Source organism: Macrobrachium nipponense, chromosome 47, assembly GCF_015104395.2.
Source record: "Macrobrachium nipponense isolate FS-2020 chromosome 47, ASM1510439v2, whole genome shotgun sequence".
NCBI lineage: Eukaryota > Metazoa > Arthropoda > Malacostraca > Decapoda > Palaemonidae > Macrobrachium > Macrobrachium nipponense.
In genome coordinates this window covers 12,448,301-12,470,776 of record NC_087222.1, presented here as the reverse complement: position 1 = coordinate 12,470,776, position 22,476 = coordinate 12,448,301, and the positions used below count along the sequence as shown (strand labels likewise).

The window sequence follows — 22,476 nt, the reverse complement described above, 5'->3', positions numbered from 1 at the left end:
GAACCTTGAATTCTTCGTTGAGGAAACTCTGGCCTGATGCCGTATCCGCCTGAGACTTTGAGGGATTCAATGTGGGCGAAGCTGGTGCTGCAGATTCAGGAACAGTTGACGATCCTGAAACTGTTTTGCAACCAGATCTTGAAGAGATCGTTGCACTCGGCAAGTCCATGGGGCTGGTCGTCGACGAGGACGACATTAATGACCTTCTCGAGGAGCACCAAGAGGAGCTTACGACGGATGACCTGAAGGAGTTGGAGGCCATGCAACATAACATCGTTCAAGAAGAGTTCTTTAGCAGGAGCGAGGAGGAGGAGGACGACCCTATGACAACGGCAGAAATTAAGGATGCTCTAGCTGCTTTTCATAAGGTGCAATCATTTGTAGAAAAGAGACATCCCGAAAAGGCTTACACAGGTCGTATGCTTGCACAGTTCGATGAAGTTTGCCTGAGTCGTTTCAGGAATGTTGTGAAAAGTAGGCAGAAGCAATCTTCCTTGGATAGTTATTTTTTAAAGAGGCCTTTAGTAGGAGTACGCAAAAAGGAAGATCCAATTGATACTATGAAAAAACAGAGTTGAAAGTGGTGAAAAAAAAAAAAAAACATAAAGTATAAATAAGTAAAAAAAATGTAAAAATAAAAAAAAAAGACAAAAAAAATTTAATTTTAAATTTTTTGTAAAGTTAAGTGCCAGTTTTGTTAATGTGTTTCGTAAAGTTTAGTTTATGTTTCCTGACATTTTTTAATGTGTTTCGTAAAGTTAAGTGTACGTACTATAAGAAGTTTTCTGCCGTTTGTCCTCCTCCTCTGTCGCCACTTTCGGAGATAGCCTCACTCAAAATGTAAGGTTGCACATTTTACTACATACGTACGTATGTACGTACAGTATTTCTTGTATACCATGTACACTAATAAACTTTATTTACAGGTACATACATATTAGTACTAGTACGTATTAAGTTAGGTATTGAATGGTCGAAATTGTTGTACTATTTCATTGTTTATTGGTCAATTTAGCTTTATTATAAAAATTACTGGGATGTTTTTGTAGGGCTTGGAACGGATTAGGCATTTTACATGTAAAATGCGGTTCAAGATACGAAAATCTCATGTTACGAAGGCCGCCTCAGAACGGATTAATTTTGTATGTCGAGGTACCACTAATTATATAGGTAAGAGCTTCCTTCATACGGCAGCCTAACAGTTTTAAAAATCTGCGGTAGCGCTATTGTTGGTTATGGTGTAGCTGGAATGCCCCCACCCACTACCTGGGCTTATATAGGGAACAACATTGTGTTGATGAGTTCATAGTTTTTGGTGAAGTTCTCTGTTTTGTTTTGTGATAGCACATTCTTTCAAATGTCTGATTCTAGGAGAACTAGTGTTTGCATTTGTGCAGATGATTTTAAGACCAGGTTATCTAAATCTTGTTATGATCCATATACCAGATATAGTAAATGTAGAGGTCAACAGTGCAAGAAAGAAATCACTTGTGCTGAATGGTAAATTTTTAGGTCCCATCAGGACAAGATGGATATGAACAGAAAGAGGAAACCAGCTGCTAGGGCAGAAATTAAATCTAGTTTAAATGATGTTCAGGCTGCTGAATTAGTAGAAGATAGCATGATTATTTTGCCTGTAATTCCTGTTGTTTCTTCAATCCTTTCTCCTCCTGCTTCTGTGCCATTAACTCCTATTCCAGGTTCACTTGCTCCTGATCCCAACACCATTGCAGCCTCAAATCAGAATTCGATAAGGAGTTTGAATTTTCAGCGAGTTTGATGATGGAACTTGATGCTTCTGTTAAAGCCTTAAAGGAAAAAGGCAGTCAATTTAGTGTTAGTGCAATGCACAGTGATTGTGTAGAGGAGGTGGCTGTCTGGCCCACCGGTGCTCCTAGACAAACATCACCGTCCCACTCCCCCCACACCGGGGAGAAGACATATTAGAGGTCTAAGGCTGGGTGCTCATTGAGATGCAGGGGACACAGGCAATGCAGCACAGAGTAGGGCAGAAAACTGCATTTCACTATTTCAAATGGAAGCACATACATTGTCAAACAGGGCAGCACAGCGCAGGGGCAGACCTGCTCCGGCCTGCATCACACAGTGTTTGAAACACAGTTTTCTGCGCACATGCGGCACAGGAAGTAACTTGCTCAGTAATCCACATGATATCATCCTCTGACTGACAACGAGAGCGTACGGACATTTGATGATAATAGTTGTTTGGTCGAAGAAGGGAACCCACAACTCGGCACTGCTTCACGTTAAAATCCCGGACTCGATGATGAATTAGATGATGGCAGTGAGAGTATTGTTGACCCTACAACTCATGCAAGAGTAGTAAAGAAAAATCAGAATGATGTTACTGCTGTGCTCAAAGAATCAATCTTAAATCATGAAGAGAGAGTTAAACAGAGAGCACTTGATAGGGAAAAAATTGAGGTAAAATTTGGAAAGGAAGCAAGAGATCCCCTTTATCATTTATTCATGACCATGTACACAACAACGACAAAAATGGCACCAGCCTTACAGCACAAGATAAAATGGAATGTCTTTTGTATAGTTTCAGACGCTGAAGAAACCTTGCTTGGCATGTCTCCTTATCCCCAAAACCATACCTCCCACTCATCCTATGGTCCTACTTGTCGTGCATATACACCTACTGATGCATCTACAACTGACATATCACAGTCTGTCCCTGTGCTTTCAGAACAGTATCAGGACACATCCCCTGATTTTCCACCAAATTATTATATGATGTGAAAGTCATAATTATGTCTGATGATTTTGTTAATTTCTGATGAATCTCTCGGAAAGACCTGAGTGCTTATCAACATTGTTTTCCCTGTTATATTTTCCTTTATACGATTATCATTATAATGACATTATGGAGGCAGTATTGCAGGTCAAAAGAAAAGGGAATTGTTCATCAGTGGATTTTTTCCTCCATTCCTATATTACAGAAAGACAGACATGAAGGAAAATAAAACTGACATTAAAAACAGCCAGTTTTTTCTACCCCAATTGATTTTTGGGCAATGCAACCTTCTGATGATATGTCACTTTGCATCATGATATGCACCTCATCAAATTGTTCTCAGCTTAATCTGAAATAATTCTTGAATCTTGCATCACTGAAGTCAGATGTTAAACCAAATGCACTTGGCCTTGTACTCACTCGTCTACACAGTGATCTCTTTCCCCTACAAATGCACATTGTAAGAATACCCAATGTAATATTATGGAATAAAGGTATTATTATTATTATTATTATTATTATTATTATTATTATTATTATTATTATTATTATTATTATTATTATTATTATTCAATAATAATAACTGTCCCCACTACTCTTCGTAGTAGCCATGATTCCCATGACAAAAGTACTACAGAAGATGGATGCCGGGTACCAACTCTAGAAAAGAGGCAACAGAATCAACCATCTGATGTTCATGGACGACATCAAGCTGTATGGCAAGAGCATCAAGGAAATAGATACCCTAATCCAGACTGTAAGGATTGTATCTGGGGACATCAGGATGGAGTTTGGAATAGAAAAATGCACCTTAGTCAACATACAAAAAGGCAAAGTAACGAGAACTGAAGAGATAAAGCTACCAGATGGGAGCAACATCAAACACATAGATGAGACAGGATACAAATACCTAGGAATAATAGAAGGAGGGGATATAAAACACCAAGAGATGAAGGACACGATCAGGAAAGAATATATGCAGAGACTCAAGGCGATACTCAAGTCAAACCTCAACGCCGGAAATATGATAAAAGCCATAAACACATGGGCAGTGCCAGTAATCAGATACAGCGCAGGAATAGTGGAATGGATGAAGGCAGAACTCCGCAGCACAGATCAGAAAACCAGGAAACATATGACAGTACACAAAGCACTACACCCAAGAGCAAATATGGACAGACTATACATAACACAAAAAGAAGGAAGGAGAGGACTACTAAGTATAGAGGACTGCATCAACATCGAGAACAGAGCACTGGGGCAATATCTGAAAACCAGTGAAGACGAGTGGCTAAAGAGTGCATGGGAAGAAGGACTAATAAAAGTAGACGAAGACCCAGAAATATACAGAGACAGGAGAAGGACAGACAGAACAGGGGACTGGCACAACAAACCAATGCACGGACAATACATGAGACAGACTAAAGAACTAGCCAGCGATGACACGTGGCAATGGTTACAGAGGGGAGAGCTAAAGAAGGAAACTGAAGGAATGATAACAGCGGCACAAGATCAGGCCCTAAGAACCAGATATGTTCAAAGAACGATAGACGGAAATAACATCTCTCCCATATGTAAGAAGTGCAATACGAAAAAAGAAACCATAAACCACATAGCAAGCGAATGCCCGGCACTTGCACAGAACCAGTACAAAAAGAGGCATGATTCAGTGGCAAAAGCCCTCCACTGGAGCCTGTGCAAGAAACATCAGCTACCTTGCAGTAATAAGTGGTATGAGCACCAACCTGAGGGAGTGATAGAAAACGATCAGGCAAAGATACTCTGGGACTATGGTATCAGAACGGATAGGGTGATACGTGCAAATAGACCAGATGTGACGTTGATTGACAAAGTCAAGAAGAAAGCATCACTCATTGATGTCGCAATACCATGGGACACCAGAGTTGAAGAGAAAGAGAGGGAAAAAATGGATAAATATCAAGATCTTAAAATATAAAGAAGAAGGATGTGGGATATGCCAGTGGAAATCGTACCCATAATCATAGGAGCACTAGGCACGATCCCAAGATCCCTGAAAAGGAATCTGGAAAAACTAGAGGCTGAAGTAGCACCAAGACTCATGCAGAAGAGTGTGATCCTAGAAACGGCGCACATAGTAAGTAAAGTGATGGACTCCTAAGGAAGCAGGACGCAACCCGGAACCCCACACTATAAATACCACCCAGTCGAATTGGAGGACTGTGATAGAGCAAAAAAAGAAATAATAATAATAATAATAATAATAATAATAATAATAATAATAATAATAATAATAATAATAATAATAATAATAATAACAACAACAACAAAGTATTCTCGAATTCATTTTCCGAGTCAGATTCTGAGCTGAGGTTTCGCGTGGTGCACACATTGAGAAGCAGTCTGTCATCCTATGTAGGTCCTATGATCATGACTGCCACTTATGATTACCTGAGAAACCTCAGCTCAGAATCTGACTCGGAAAATGAATTCGAGAATACTTTGTTGTTATTATTATTTTTTTATTATTTTATTATTATTATTATTATTCTTATTATTATTATTATTATTTTATTATTATTATTATTATTATTATTATTAAATAAAAATAATAATAATAATAATAATAATAATAATAATAAAATAACAACAAAGAAATATTCTCGAATTATAATAATAATAATAATAATAATAATAATAATAATAATAATAATAATAATAATAATAATAATAATAATAATAATAATATAATAATAATAATAACAACAAAGTATTCTCGAATTCATTTTCCGAGTCAGATTCTGAGCTGAGGTTTCTCAGGTAATCATAAGTGGCAGTCATGATCATAGGACCTACATAGGATGACAGACTGCTTCTCAATGTGTGCACCACGCCTATGCTGCCCTGTGCTGACTTGACCTGCCCTGCCCTGAGTCTGCCCTGCCCTGCCGTGCCCTGTGTCTCAATGTGTGCCCGGCCCAAGGGAGACCAGTGGCATTTGCCCCTTCAGTTGAACCTGCTGGTGATTCCCAGGTGTCGACAGAGCGCCGCTGGAAAGGCTTCTCTTTTGGTGTTCATGATCGGCTATGTGCACTTTCAAGATGTCATGTCCCTCAAAAGATAGTCCAAGGATATGGATAAGTCTCCTCCTTCTAAGAGGACTAAAGAGGATGTCTTCTGTCTGCAACCTTCAGGCAGTTACGCTATGTCGCTTCCTGCTTCATTGCCTCCTCTCCCTCGTTCTGCCTGGGACAGCCTGAAACCGTTCCCTTGCATGGATTATCAGTATGTGTCTGCTAAATGTAAGACGGATTCTTCAGGGCAAGTTTCGTAGAAGATCAAAACTTGGAAGGGTTTTAAAACAGATTCTTTGTGGTCCCGAAATCATCAGGGGGCTGAAGGCCAGTTTTGGATGTAAGCGCTTTGAATCATTTCGTCCTCAAGACGAAATTCCACATGGAGATCAATCAGTGGATGATGTCTGCCATCCATCAGGGGTACTATATGGTTACCTTGGATATGAAGGATGCATATTTTCACATCCCTGTCCATCCGGATTTCAGAAAGTTTCTCCATTTTGTTTTTCAAGGAAAGGTTCTCCAATTCCAGGCATTATGCTTTGGCCTGTCAACAGTGCCATAGGTCTTTACTCACATACTGGCTCTGCTGGCAAAGTGGCTTCATCTGTTGGGAGTAAATAATAATAATAAAAATAATTATAATAATATTCCTTATTTCAGCTCGGGCCATATACATAGAATATACAAAATACAGACAGTAACATACACAATCTAGATGCATGATAAAAAATTAATAAACGGCAATATCCACACTGTTGCTGAAGTAGTATAAAAGATAGTAATCATAATACTGGTAGTAACAGCAATAATATTGGAGAAAAGATTATATAACATAAATTTCAGCTAGAGACCTTAGGTGGTTGCAGTAGTCAAGTCCAAAGGGCTAAATACAAAAATTTAAATGTAGAAAAACTTTAACTTGATAATATTCACAGTATTAATGAAAAAGTAAAATATCAGCAATAACAATAACCATATATTAAATATAATAATAATGACAGATTCTGCAGAAGGCACACCTTACCAAGACAGAGATTAAGTCATTTAGGGAACAAATGCTTCATTTTCCCATCTTTCCCACAATTTAGATCTTCCTTCACTCCTTAGGATGCTTTGTATGAGCGAATTGCTGCCGTTTCTCACTCGGGTTATCAGACTGAACATTGTTTGGCTTACAATGATTTTTAAGTTGTCCAGGGGGTTTTCTATGAACATCTGTGTGGAGGAGTGGTAGCGAGGAGTGTTTGTGAGGCATCTCAAAATGTCATTGTCCACAACAATGATATGGCTCATGGTCTTTCGGGTATAGTCCGTACAGTGGGAACGCTCATAAATACTGTAGTAATACGAGCGGAAGAGCAGCAGTTTCACGTCTATGTGACAGAAGTCAAACCTCCTTGCAATCATGTTACCAGTTGTACATAGTTTACGACGCCTCTATTCAATGTCTGCTGTATCTTTTAGGACGTCCATGATAATGTGACCCAAATACGGAAATTTGTGTATGAATTGCAGCCGATGATTTCTGAGGAAAATTTGTGGTTCTGCAATATGCTTAAGCAATCTCGGGAGCAGTGACATGCACTGGGTCTTGGTTTCGTTGTATAGGATATCAAATTCCTCTGCATATTGGCAGCAAGTGTCGATTGGAGACCTTGCACTGATGGGGAAATCAGAACCATATCGTCGACATAACAGAGGTTGTTTGTAGTTGTTTCATTGACAGTGCATCTGATTGGGAGTGAGTTCAATTTGACATTCAAGGCACCTGTGTACGTATTAATCAGGTATGGGGAGAGAATGCCCCCTAGCTGAAGCCCGTTTAGGGAGCCAAAGGTATATGATAATACGCTACCCCATTTGAAAAAATTGCTGTGTGGAGAACCTACTACACAAACAATGGTGGCCCCACCACAAAATTTAGGATATTTGGACTGCCAGGGTAGGAAGCTTTCAGCTACATGGTAAGTATGTGTAAAATCTAATTTTATTATAAAAATGTCATTTTTGAAAAGGATGATCTCACACCCTATGGAGGAGTTATGGGAGTTCCATTTACAACGTCCTTTAGGATTGAGAGAGAGAGGAGAGAGAGAGAGAGAGAGAGAGAGAGAGAGAGAGAGAGAGAGGGATGGTTAACGATTGAATTGTCTGTTGGTGAGTTCTGGGTTGTCTGCTGGTGCAGCTGGAGTTAGTTTTCAGTCAGTCTTGAGTCAGAGCCTGTGAGGGTCAATAGTTTCGGCAGCAGTCTATGAAGAATGTTGAAGGCTTTTAAAGTCAGTTGAGTGTTATTGATTTATTGTTTAGTTGTTGTTACGTTTGATGCTAGGAGTTGTTGTGCCTGTGTTGTTAGATTTGTTGTGCTTATGAGTTTCTGTTGAGTTATGTGTGAGTTATTGAGGGTTGTTGTTGGTGAGCAGTTGTGATTCCTTGGTGTTGTTAGTGGGTGTGTGAGTTGCCTTTTTGTGCAGTTATTTTTTTGTGTTAGTGATTGTTTGTGCAGTGGTCTTTTGTTGTGGCTGTATTCCTTGTTTGTTGTTGTGATGTTGAGTTGTGGTTGTGTTCCTTGTTTGTTTGCTGTGTTGTTGAGTTGTGGTTGTATTCCTTGTTTGTTGTTGTGTTGTTGAATTGTGGGGTTGTGGTCCTTGGGTGTTGTGTTGTTGGGTTGTGGGGTTGTGGTGCTTGGTTGTTGTCTTTGTTGTTGATGGTGTCTCAGTGACCTCGACCAGCGGACAGCACAGCATAGCCCTGAGTATCTGGAGTTGGCTGAGTATATATGTTTGTGTTTTTGTTCTGTATGTATGTAGGTCAATTGTCCTGCATGTATTCCGTAGTGTAAAGAGAAAAGTGTGGCTGAGGGTGAGTGTGGCAGCCGGATTGGTTAAGTTTATGTTGGGGGGGGGGGGGGGGGGGGGGGGGGGGGGGGGGGGTGGGGGGGGGGGGGGGGTGGGGGGGGGGGGGGGGGGGGATTTTGCCCGCTTGTTTTTGAGCCTGTGATCCCGCCACAACCCAAGCAGAGGATAAAGTATTGGTATATATCCATTCTGCTAGATATGGCAGCAGCAAGATCAGAGAGGCAATGCAGTTATTCCTGTCTCAATAGGAAGAACCACCTAAGCAGTGCCTTGTCATTCTGGGTCACCTGTCATCCTTGGAGAAGCTGGCCCCTCTGAGTAGCTTCACCTTCGTTCTGTTCAGTGGAGAATGGAGGAGTTTTGGTCTCAATAAGGGAGTCCCCATTCTTCCAGATGCCTCTCTCAGAGGAAGCAAGGAAGGACTTATCCTGGTGGTTCCAATCCCGGGATGCTTGTGTTTGTTGATACATCGACTGAGGGATAACACACTTGGAAGAGTTGCTGGTTTCAGGTGTGTGGAACCAGGACTTTAGACAGCTCCACATCTGGATCTCAAGGTGGCATTTTTGGCTCTACAAGAGGTTCAGGATCCGTTGATGGGGGCACTCCATGGTGTTTATATCAACAATACAGTAATACCTCTATCTTACACTATTCGAGTTGTGCGAATTCTTAATAGCACAAACTTTTCATTGGAACATAACTATTTGTCATACAAGAATATCTCAAAGAACTGCAAAAGCAAATGCAACATATTCAAACTCTTGAAAAAACTTGCAAAAGTGTTTCTTTAATTCCATATGTAATTTATAAGTTTTCAAGCTTTTATGTTTAAATTAAATTACATTGAATAATGAAAATAATAATTCTCTCTCTCTCTCTCTCTCTCTCTCTCTCTCTCTCTCTCTCTCTCTCTCTCTCTCTCTCTCTCTCCGTTGTATGTCTGTGATCTTCATAGACTCATATAGTTTTACCAATCATTTACTTTTTTTTAAGGGTAATGTATTAAGCTAACTTTTAAATTAAATTACAGTAACCTAAATTTTATTCAAAAGTTAGCTTAAGACTTATGGAGCATGGTTAAAGTCATATTTTGTGTTTAAACTCTAGAAGTAAGCATCTATGAGCATTTTTAGAGACCGTGCCAAACTTACGGGAAAATCCCCCTTGCGTGAGGTGGTCGACAACCCTAACCTGCCAATACTGTACAACTGTACAGTATTGTCATAGGTCAACAAGCAGAGGAATTGGTTTCCTCTCAGCTCCACATGTTGACAATGCAGGTTCATGAGTGGGCAGTAGCACAATCAGTAGAGCTGTCAGCCAGGTAGAGCCCAGGGAACCAGAACATAGTGGCAGACAAGCTCAGTCGCCAGGGTCAAGAGATAGTGACAATGTGGTCCCTACACCCAAGACATTACAGAAAGATTGTTCAATATTGTTGGGTTTACTACCCATAGACCTCTTTGCAACCTTGCACAACAGAAAGCTCCTGGCGTTCTGTTCTGTTGTGCCAAACCCATGGACAGTAAAAGAAGACACTTTCCAACACCCATGGGACAATCTCCAAGGCCTATGCTTTTCTTCCATTTTGTTTGAAGGGTCATGATCACCCCAAATCTCAGATGACCCTTGTTGCTACCAAGTGACCCTTGCTGAGTGGTATTCAGACCTGCTAGCTCTACTTTCCTAGGTACCAAGAGAGATTCCTGCTTGGTACAACCTGCTGTGCAGGCTGCTCATAGAGAGGTATCACCAGGCTGTGAGAGAACTATCACTTCACGCCTGAAGACTATCCACCATCTCTTGCGAGCGAGAGGTATTTTCTCATCACACAGCGACCGAGACGTCTTAATACCTTTGTAAATCTTCAGCAGCTGTGTAACAGAGAAAATGGGTCATCTTCTGTTGTTGGTGTCGTTGATGGGTTATCTGTCAGGTCGGATCTCCTCCTCAGCACGTCGCAGACTTTCTTGTCTTTCTTCGCCAAGAGAAGTTTCTCTCCATGTCAGCGTTCAGGGGCTACAGAGCTGCCCTTGGACTAATCCTTTGTTTGAAAGGTGTCCACCTCTCTTCCTTGTGGAGATCTCCAGGAATTCAGTCCCCCTGAGTGGGATGTGACTCTTGTCTTACAGAGCTTGACTTGTGCACCCTATCCTTTATGAGGGTTGTCAGACTGTGTGTTCTTGCTTACCCTGGCATTGGCATCTATGAGAGTTGGTGAACTTCATGGACTTTCCTTCAGTGTTAAACACTTGAAGGGGTGAGGATCTGCCGTGCTCTAGTTTGTCCCAGAATTCATAGCGAAGACTCAGAATCCATCGGTTCCTGACACCAGATTCAAGTTCTTTTCGATCCCCTTCCTAGAGGACTTTGCTGGTAGTGATCAAGACAATATACTACAGTGTCCAGTTTGAGTGTAGTGCTTTCTAAATAGGTTTCAACATCTCCGTCTTGAGTGTCGATGACTCTTTGTCAGCGCTGGCTCAACTAAGGAAGAGGTGTCTAAGAACAAGATTATTTTCTGGTTACTGAGTAAGAGCTTACAAGGTTAGGGGCATTGGTCTGTCCCTTGCATTCTGGAAGAACCTGTCGGTTCCACAAGTACTAAGGGTGGGAGTATGTCCATGAAAAACTACATTCACATCCTTCTACCTTTGGGACATTGCTCATGGTCCATGGACACTTTCCTTGGGTCCTCTGGTGACTGATCAACAAGTTGTGTAACTCACCTGGCTTCCCTGGAGAGACAGATAGCATCTGGTCTAAGTTGTTCAGTCACAAAAAGAGAGTGTGAGTGAGTGACTGGCCTCCTTCTCTTCCCTTTATTTTTTTATACCCTTCCTCGCCTGTAGGGCAGAGGGAAGTTTGGCGTGTGATACATTTGAGCTATATAATTGAGTACTGTACCCTGTCTATAATCTAGAAGTCTGTAGGTTAATAGGTGCATGGCCATCCCCTCTCTCTAGCAAAGGGAGAGAGGAGCTGACAATTAAATAAAACTCATTGGTTTTATTATTCTTTTATTGTCTCTGACACGAGGGGTTCATGCAAACCCTTTTTGAATCAATGATGCTATACATGCCCAATAATTTGCATGGCCCAGAAGTCTGGCAGTTGAACATGACATAAGCTCAACTGGTCAGAGGCACAGGAAGGAGGCCCAGGTAAATTGAGGTACCAGTCAGTTCAGAGATTTACTGAGAATCCTTCCATCAAGAAGTAAGTTTCCATACATGAAAACTGAAGGTTTCATTTGTTTAGGAACAAACTACATAAATTGGCCAACTCAAGCCCACCCCTCTTTCTGTTACCTGAGCCAAAAGGTTAAAGTGAAGCATAAGGATGGGGTGGGCAGGGCTCCCGCCCTACCATTGATAGTCAACCACTTTATCTAAAATTAAACGGCTGTTTTCCCAGCTTGCGCTGCAATTATATCCTTCAGGTTTGTATATTAGGAAAAATACAAATTACTTAAAAAAATTGTAGTCATTCCACCTTTGCGGTATTGAAAACCAAAAGGGCTTTTTACTAATTCATTTTTATTTATGTATGTATACATTCATGTAAATTTTGGTAGGGCTGGAGTTAAATGTGATTATATTGCCAGGTCGCAAGCCATGCATATGCAGATACACTAATCAAGGAAATGCTGTAGTATGAAATTTTCATAGGTATACAAACATAAACCTTATATCATATCTCCCATCACAGCCACCCCTCTTTGTTCATTACCCTACTCACTCTTCTTAACAACCAGTTAACCCATTTCCAACATGCACTGAAAGATACTCCTTCATAGAAAAACTCTGGTTCGTATAACTAAAAAAAATGTCATATTTGAAGAAATGTAGTGGCACATACCTTCCAAGACTGTCATCAGTGTTGCTGGTCATAATAGCTACTCATGTATTGTATCAACAATAACAATCCGTGAAACTAATTTGTAAACTTTCATCTCTCTTCAAATAACTACTCAATTCACCCTTACTATTTTTTCTTCATATTATCTACTGCATCTGTGGATAATATGGTGTTATATATAGCTGGGTCACAAAATTAAGCATTTGCTGTGTAATATCCCCTACCCTTCCTGCTGTTACCCCACAAAACTCTTATGCTGGTCTCTTGCATTTTCTATTCTTGGCCTTTGATTTGTTAATAAGATATGTTCAAGCTAAGAAGGTTTACAGATGTGAGGTGGTGGGCATTAATATTAACTGTTAATCCATTGTAGCATTGTTGCCTCAGGAATGTTTTGATGCTGTGTCTGGACAACGTTTGGTACGATTGTATTCATGTTTGGATAGAACTATCAAATGTACACCTTGTTAATCGGCCTGAGACCTTTAGGGGAACCTGAATTGAATTTGATTGATTAATATGCTGCTTCAGTTCTGGCATTATGTTTCTTAACTCTGTGTTGCATTCTTTGATTTCAGATTCTCCCTCAGAATTACCTTCCTTCCTTCGTCAATTTTGATTAACATCAGGATTTTGAGAAATGTATGTTGTTTAATGGTACTTCATGGAACAATACCAATAGCAATTCTTAAAGTGTTTGAGACAACAGTGAATTATTGCACGCGTATTTAACAAATTTAAAAAAACAAGTAAAATTTATGTTGAATATTAGATTCATACATCAGCAGTGAAATCTGGTTGTAGTCCTTCAAGATATTGTACTTAATTTGTAACAGATTTATTCAGTAATTATTTGTAAACAATTCTGGGTTAAAAGTTGTGAATTGAACACATTGTCATTACAGAACAAGACAGGACAGGACATAAGGCTAAAATGAATCCAAAACATTCTTCAGAATTTCCTTTGAAAAGTGAAACTGAAGGTGCATTATCACTACCTTCCATAAATCAAGAAAACAGCAACTTGGCTGCCTTTAGTGGAACCAGTGATGGAGACTTTTTGTCTCTGGATTCATTGATGGACATCAAAATAGAACCAGAGGAATTCCATGAGTCTAATGAAGATGATGAATTTTCATATGAAATGAATTCAACAGTGAATAAAAAACATCTACAAGCTTGCAAAAAGGAAGTAAAACAAGAAAGCAGGATCCGTGACAATGGAGAGAAGCCTTTCGTATCCACTGACTGTGAGAAAGCACTTTACAAGAAAATTAATCTTACAAATGATATCACAAATCCTACCAGAGAGAAATTCATATGCAATGACTGTGGGAAAGCATTTTCCTTGAAACGTAATCTTATAGCTCATACGAGAATCCATACAGGAGAGAAGCCATTCATGTGCAAGGAATGTGGGAAAGCATTTTCCCAGAAATCAAGTCTTACACTTCATATGAGATTGCATACTGGAGAGAAGCCATATATATGCAAGGAATGTGGGAAATCATTTTACCAGAAACCGCATCTTACAAGCCATATGAGATTGCATACTGGAGAGAAACCATTCAGATGCAAGGAATGTGATAAAGCATTTTCCCTGAAATCAAATCTTACAGATCATATGAGATTGCATACTGGAGAGAAGCCATTCATGTGCAAGGAATGTGATAAAGCATTTTCACATAAATCAAGTCTTACACTTCATATGATAAGATTTCATACTGGAGAGAAGCCATTCACATGCAACGAATGTGGGAAATCATTTTCCAAGAAATCAAATCTTACACTTCATATGAGATGCCATACTGGAGAGAAGCCATTCATGTGCAAGGAATGTGGGAAAGCATTTTCCCAGAAACCGGATCTTACACGTCATATGAGAATCCATACTGGAGAGAAGCCATTTATGTGTAAAGAATGTGGGAAAGCATTTTACCAGAAACCACATCTTACAAGTCATATGAGATTGCATACTGGAGAGAAACCATTCAGATGCAAGGAATGTGATAAAGCATTTTCCCTGAAATCAAGTCTTACACTTCATATGAGATTGCATACTGGAGAGAAGCCATATATATGCAAGGAATGTGGGAAATCATTTTACCAGAAACCACATCTTACAAGCCATATGAGATTGCATACTGGAGAGAAACCATTCAGATGCAAGGAATGTGATAAAGCATTTTCCCTGAAATCAAATCTTACAGATCATATGAGATTGCATACTGGAGAGAAGCCATTCATGTGCAAGGAATGTGATAAAGCATTTTCACATAAATCAAGTCTTACACTTCATATGATAAGATTTCATACTGGAGAGAAGCCATTCACATGCAACGAATGTGGGAAATCATTTTCCCAGAAATCAAATCTTACACTTCATATGAGATGCCATACTGGAGAGAAGCCATTCATGTGCAAGGAATGTGGGAAAGCATTTTCCCAGAAACCGGATCTTACACGTCATATGAGAATCCATACTGGAGAGAAGCCATTTATGTGTAAAGAATGTGGGAAAGCATTTGCGAGGAAATATGATCTTACAATTCATATGAGAATCCATACTGGAGAGAAGCCATATATATGCAAGGAATGTGGGAAAGCATTTTCCCTGAAAGGAAATCTTACACGTCATATGAGGTTGCATACTGGAGAGGAAAAAGAAACAACATGATAAAATAAACCAGTTAAGGCAGAGATCTCTCAAATGACCAACTATATGACAGATCAATATCACTTACAAAATCTGCTCAAGAAAACAAGGAAAATAAAGAAAAAATACAGAATAGGGGATGAACCAGTGAGTGGAAAACTGGCAGAACACCAAGCCCAAGTAAAGGCCCTAGCGGCACAAATGAGAAACAAACAACAGAAGATAAAAGCAAAACAGATAAATAGACAGTTTGGTGAAAATCCAAAGATTGTGTATAGAAACATGACAAAAAAACAGTGGAGGTACAAACACCACCGAGCAAGGAAGACCTAGAGAGATTTTGGAAGCCACTGTTTGAAGACCCTAGACAACACCAAGAGAATTCATGGATTGACACCATTAGGCAGAAGAACAGCTTGAAACAGCAAATGCCACCAATAAGCTTCATCATAGAAAAAGTAACAGAGGTAAAAGAATATAGTCATTTCAAGACCCCAGGAATAGGCAAGATCTCAAATTTCTGGCTTAAAAAGATCCTAGCACTACACCACACTTAAGTAAAATGAGAAGAATCACCAGAGTGGCTCACAACAGGAAGAACCAACCTTCTCCCTAAGAGCTCTGAGACTGAGCTCCCTAACAAATATAGGGCCATCTGCTGTCTATCAACAACTTACAAATGAGTCACAGGAGTCATTGCAGAAATACAAGAAAATGAGAGAAAAGACAGAGAAAGAATACATCAGCTGCTGAAAGAAGATATGTAAGTCAGAATTAACATCAAACAACAAGATCACTGCCATAAACCAGCTGGTAATACCATTGGTGACATATGGTTTTGGCATTGTAGACTGACCACAAGGAGAGTTAGACAGGATGGATATTAAAACCAGGAAGATTCTCACCCTATGTGGATTAGGCCTGACTGAGATCAACCAGGCCTACAGAGCAACAATAGTAAGTATAGGGCAGTACTTGAAAAGCTCTGAGGACGAAAACATCAAAAAGGTTGCCCAACACCATAATGGAGCCCTGAGCCAACTAACATCAATAACAAAACAGGCTAAAACTTTGCAGGAGATCTGATAGAAGACAGAGGGTACTGAACAGATTCCAGCAAAAACGATAGCCAGGAAGACCAAGCAGAAATACAGTCACAGAGAGGAGAGACTTCGAATGGAAAGGTAGAAAGACAATGGAAGAGCAGGAAGATTTCAAGAACTGGAAAAAAGTTTCATAGACAACAAAGAGTCACTCAGATGTATAAGAAATGGAGATCTAGGTTATGATGGAGAAAGACTGATAATAGGAGCACAAGATCAAGGCTTCCTAACAAAGAGCTTCAAGAAAATGCCAAGCATATTAGCAAATTATCCATGTAGGTTTTTTCAAGAAGTGATTGAGTGTTAGTCATCTGATATCAGCCTGCAAGGCTGCTTGCAGATGGTCACTGCACAGCCCACCACAACAAAATGTGTAAAGTATACAGAATTGAAGTGAAAGGAAAAGTGTAGGAGCATGAACCAGATCCAGTCACCTCCAATAAGGCTGTTGCCATCTTTTATGACAAGGAAATTCCAACAGGAAGATATATATAGAAGGAGGTGCTATGAGACCTGATGTTGTGATCTGGAACAAGGAATAAACAGCAAAGATTATAGATGTGACAGTACCCAGTGACTTTGGCCTCAATAGAGCTGAAAGGCATAAAATAACAAAATACCAAGACCTGAAGAATGACCTGAAAAGCACATGGGAACTGAAGGAAATAGAAAAAAATATCTTTGGTGATAGGAGCAACAGGAATTATAAAGAAAAATCTGAGAAAATATCTTCAAGGTATACGAAATTACCCAGTATAAATGAGGTGTAAATTGCTGCCCTCAAAGCAATGGTAAACACCGAGAAACTAGCCCAACCATAGACCCCAGGCTGGGGTCCATTACACCCCTGATATAAATTGAAAATTAAGAATAACTTAAGCGAAAGAGAAACCATACAGTTGCTCTTTATGCCAAAGAAGTTTTTCTCAAACAAGTCCTCTCAAAAGACAAGAGAATTCACACTAGACAGAAACTGTTTACTTGATCTCTGTCCAAGTAATTTTTATGACATGATTTTATTTAACTTTACTCTTGTGTCTGTTTTGAATAAAGGTGTCTCAAAAGGTGTGAGACAACTCATGCTAGAAAGAAGTCATATCCTGTATCTGCACTTACTTTCCAAGAAGTCTTTTTTTATTAGGGTTTTTCATTAGGTTAATTTTAGAATGAATTTGTTAACTCAGTAGAAAGACGATGTTGAAACAGTTTTTCTCTGGTAGACTCATAACATATGTGAGCACTCATGGAGGATAGATATTATTCTTTTACACTGCATGTTGTACTTTTGTCTTCTATTCTGCAAATCACAGTCATTGGTTCTGAATGCCAGACTATTTTTCAGGTGTCAAAATGCACAAGCAAAGTCACTCATAAGCGAGGATGTCCAGTTGTACTGACAGATTTGTTAATGTTTTGCACCCCAAAGTAAGTTACACTTGATGTGGAGATAATTATTGTGAACTTGTCTGCAAAATCTATAAAAAAAGGCAACAGCAACTTAAGGGACGATAAAACGAAAAACCATATTTATATTTTTATGATCTAAATCATGACCATCATCATTGCTGTTACTCAAAGAAGAGAAGAAGAATCTGGAAGAGGGTCTGAGTGAAAATGCAGATGATGGCTCTTCATTTGCAGTCTTTATTAGAAGTCAAGGCAGAGCCAAAGTATTTTGGCCAGAGTGAATTTGATGCAAAATGGTTGTGTAACCTTTATGCAAAGGTAAAATAAATGACTTTGTTTTTTCTTACAATTGTGTCAATGATCGCTAGGTTAAGAATTTTCCTTTGCCTTCTCCACTTTTCTTGTTCCTGTGTATGCTTGAATATTTCCATGAAATGTTATTCTTAGGGAAATAGAAAGGATTGATATCTTCATTAAACTTCAATGAAATTTAGGAGCAGTTTTATTTGATTATTTTTTATTTATGTTCTTGGTTTTAATCTTCTACAAAGAATGTGCTACAGCATTTGCAGGTAAATCCTAATGCCTTGTATTCGCTCACTAAATACTACATAGGACTGTGTAGTATTTTGTTTTAGGTTAACCAGTCTGATGTGTTGAGACCTGTCTAGTTATGTAAATGAATAAAGTAATGTGTTATTCTGATTAGATTAAACCTCCTTTTTTATTTCATTTCATTGTATAAACTTTTGAAAATATTGATAAATAATAAAAACTGTTTATACGTAAATCTTTCATTTGACCCCATTAAAACTTAAATAGTAACAGGATAATATTCTATACTGCCAAAAGTGAATGATTGCACCATGATGTGGTCTGAATGCATCAAGTATCTGGTCCCAGTGCACCTCTTCCCAATGGAAGTGTGTCTTTCCTTGTGGTCCCAATGCACCAACTTCGTTCACATTACAGCTGCCCCTTTGGCGAACTGTATAAATGACTATACTATTCACTTTGCAGGATTATTTTCTTTGATAAATCGAATTAGTTTAAAAAGTCTGGATAAAAACAGAATATTACAAAAGCAACAAACACAACCTTGGTATGAGGGAGAAGTTTAAAACTGACTACCTCACCAAGTAGCTACCTCTTAATTCAAACTGGAAAAGCAGACTGCTACAAGTCCAAGATCTCCAACTGAGAAAGTAGCCCAATATGACCAAAGGAGAAATAGAGAAGTTTAAGAGCAATGAAATAAGACTCATGTGAACTTCCTCAAGTTCTAACCATTCAACAAAAGAAGCAGTCTTGACGATGAGGCAACTACAAGAAAACTGCCGTGAAAAGATGAGGAGGAGGAGGAGACTATACCAAATACTTGGGAATCTTGAGAATAAACATTGCATAGTATCAAGTCAAAAACATTTGGAAGGGTAGTACTGCAAAGGCAGAGGGAACCAATCATTACTCTAGTGTGAAGGCAGTGGTGGCAGGCATATCTGAAGAATTTGAGATAAACCTTGTTGATCACAGTCATCACAGCAAACTACAAAGCACTGCAGAAGGGGGATCAAGAGAGCTGCTATATACAGCATGAAAAGTAGACTCAGAGGAAGAAGTTGGAGAGAAATATTCAGAAGATAAAAGAAAGGAATGGAGGACTGAAATGAAGCAAAGGAAAAGTCTAGTCAATAAAGTATTCGTGTTGAAGCTCTAACTAAGACGGGGTTGAACTCCAAACTTTGCACTGATTGATTGTAACATATGGTATCAGAAGATACCTTAGATAACAAAATATATATGGAATAAGATTCTTTCATTATTTCAAATGTATAATAAGAATAAAAAGTACAAGGAAAGACACAGAAAACTATTAGGCTGAAAATAAAACCAAATGTAAGAAATCGGTCAGCACAACCAGTCCTTTACTTGGGTATTATAATGTGGTTGGCTTTTAATCTGAAAGCTATTGTACAATATAGTATACATGTACAGTTATGTTCAACCTGAACCACTATCTCAAAAATATTGTCCATTCGAATAGTTTCTCTTGTTTGAAAAGAGACACTTTGTATGCTAATTTTTCCTCCACAACACAACATACCTTTATTATTATTCATATTAATAATAACAATAAATTATTTCAGCATAAGCTACATACAATAATAATTAGCAATACAAGTAAATATATACATGACAATACTATAACAAAACATATCAAGTCACCTTTAGAAACCCAGATACAACACTGAGGGTATTTAAATCCTTACACCAATTGAATCAACCAAAAAGTGAAACACAAAATCATTCTATATACGATTTACAATTATATATCTACACAAACGTACTAGTGTACGTAAACAAATAATTACAAGTATACATACACACCCAAATACATCATCATTGCAAAATATAAACATTCTTCTTTAGTGAAGATAAACTATGATTGCTATAGCCTCCTCACATCTGCTTCTCAACGATTTTGCCGAAATTGGATGTCACAAAATATTTCGCCAAAGCAGGCGATGAGGATAAGACACGAATAATATATAATATTTTTCAAAGAAAACTGATTAACAAAATTATCTGTAACTGACACCTTCTTGTCTCATGATCAACAACTGTAAGCCTAAAAGTTGGTTTGGCTCAGTCTGCACAACACAAAGTCAATAAGAATACTCAGAGAATATTTCTCTTGCCAACACAAACTAGGTCTACATTTTTGTAATGCAGGGTTAGAACACCATGCAACCATTTAAGGGGATGGTACCATGGTCAAAATAAGTAAATTATAAGTAAAATGTGAGTTTCATAAGCATTGATTTACCACAGAAACTACATTTGTATGATACACTCCGACAGAACCACATAATTAAGTGAATTCTATCACGAAATAACTAGAACATGACCAGCATCAAAGGGGATAAAGAATCAAAACTCCTTGGAGAAGAACTACTCTTGAGTATGATCGTTGATCTTGATAAAAAAGATAACGACACCAACATTGTGCAAATTATCTCACCACCTAAAATGTAACATCATCTGGAACATCTCCGCTCACCCTAAAAGAGTGGCTAAGATTCCGTCAAGCTCTGTAAGTGTTCTGGTGAATGCTGAAGTGATAAGGTCATTCTTACATCACAGTGAATTGTGACATTATCACCAAAGATTCCTTTATTCACCTCAGAAGTTGATTAGCCTTGATCTGACAGGGTGGCTCTGCAAACAAATGTGACAAACACTGCGTCCGTATGCAAGACTTTGACCCTGACTTCAACTTGATATAAGTCCAGAGTCCAAGTGACCGGGAACGATATGCTGATTGATGGTTAATTAAGGTTTCAGACAAACGACTCCATTGAAGTCTGGAAGGTGAGGAGGAGGACGACCACTTTGGATCACAGTCGTCAGAAACTATAACAGGAGGTGGAGAGAAGCCTCAGGAGGGTCATGACCCAGACAGTGGTGTTGGGGGGTGTATGGTGGGTGGGGGGGGGGTTGTGGTTTGTTCGCCATGGGATGAAAGCGAGAGATCACAACCAAGATATTAGACCGACTCATGGTTAAGTATGCAAATTAAATGGTAAATCTCTTTTCCCCTTCAAAATCAAAGTGAGGGTTGATGAATCCATTCAAAAACTGTCGACGAACTGACAGAAGAACTGAAAAATGAACCTGATTATAAAAAGCCTAAGTCTCCTGCTGTTGCTATTATCATCTGCATAAACCTGAATCTTGGTGAGATAAAACCTCTTTTAAACCTCAATGCTTCGAATCAAACCGGATTCGTCAACCCTCACTTTGATTCTGAAGGGAAATAGCTATTTCCCATTTAGTTTATATTCAGGCCGTCCACTCACCAGAACATCGCCGAGGGAAGTATCAATTAACCAACCCCCCTCCGCCTCTCTCTCTCAAATAAAAAAAGAAAGTTGGTTGTGAATCCCAGACTTTGGCTGCTTCATAAAAAACCTTAGATGAAGCGAGAGCAGAGTGACGGCGATGACATAAATACAGCTGTATCCATAAGTTAACAGTTTGTATTACGTCTCTTGCATGTAGGTACCCAGAGAGAGAGAGAGAGAGAGAGAGAAAGTGAATTTTGTATAAAACTATCGATAAAAAAGGAGCCAACAGTTAACGGACGATCACGAGAACCACCTCTCCAAAAAGCCTGGCACAACGAATGATGCAAAAAGCAGCCTTCTGGCCTCATGGAATAGGGTCGAATATACACCTCTCTTACTTCTTACGCTCTCGAGATGACATCGAAAGTCGTGTCCAGTTAAGTTTGCTGATTAGTCTCAAAATAAACTCAAGTGACCAGTGTTGCAGATCTGCTCTTTCCGAAAGAATCAAAAGCGACAAATGATGTTCATGCAGAACGTCAGTAGGACTATAGTTTTCAAGTATGTTTTATACATACGTATTATGTCAGGCCATACTTTATAGATTTAGATTCATTTGTTTGTAGGAAAATAAAGCTTATGGTCTCATCCCTTTGCCTTTAAGTCTAAAGTTCATTGGTTCTAAATGAGAAAATTGAACACGAGCTTCATCGGCTATGGATTGGGAATAATGGAGATTCCTTAAGCTTAAGAAATCATGTATGTCAAAATTGACTGAATTTTACGTTATAACTGATTATAAATGTAGTACACATGCACTTGGGTTTATAACTGCAAATGAAGACAATAGGCCTAAATTGTTACAGTTACAACATTTGTTAACTTTGTATTGGAGTTAGATGCGTTTTATTGCAAACTCTCTC

General features: G+C 38.9%; 1 protein-coding gene and 1 pseudogene across 1 annotated transcript in view; one reads left to right on the top strand and one right to left on the bottom strand.

Annotated features, from left to right (window-relative positions):
- LOC135204382 (uncharacterized) overlaps nucleotides 1–18,362 on the top strand; it is a 46,311-nt gene extending 27,949 nt beyond the window's left edge. The window contains exons 6-8 of the mRNA XM_064234603.1: nucleotides 1,372–1,500; nucleotides 2,297–2,762; nucleotides 13,422–18,362. Of these exons, the coding sequence (XP_064090673.1) occupies nucleotides 1,372–1,500; nucleotides 2,297–2,762; nucleotides 13,422–15,216 (2,390 nt within the window). The 3' untranslated portion in view covers nucleotides 15,217–18,362. The remainder of the gene's footprint in view (nucleotides 1–1,371; nucleotides 1,501–2,296; nucleotides 2,763–13,421) is intronic.
- LOC135204715 (gastrula zinc finger protein XlCGF57.1-like) overlaps nucleotides 1–22,476 on the bottom strand; it is a 215,768-nt pseudogene that overhangs the window by 67,206 nt on the left and 126,086 nt on the right.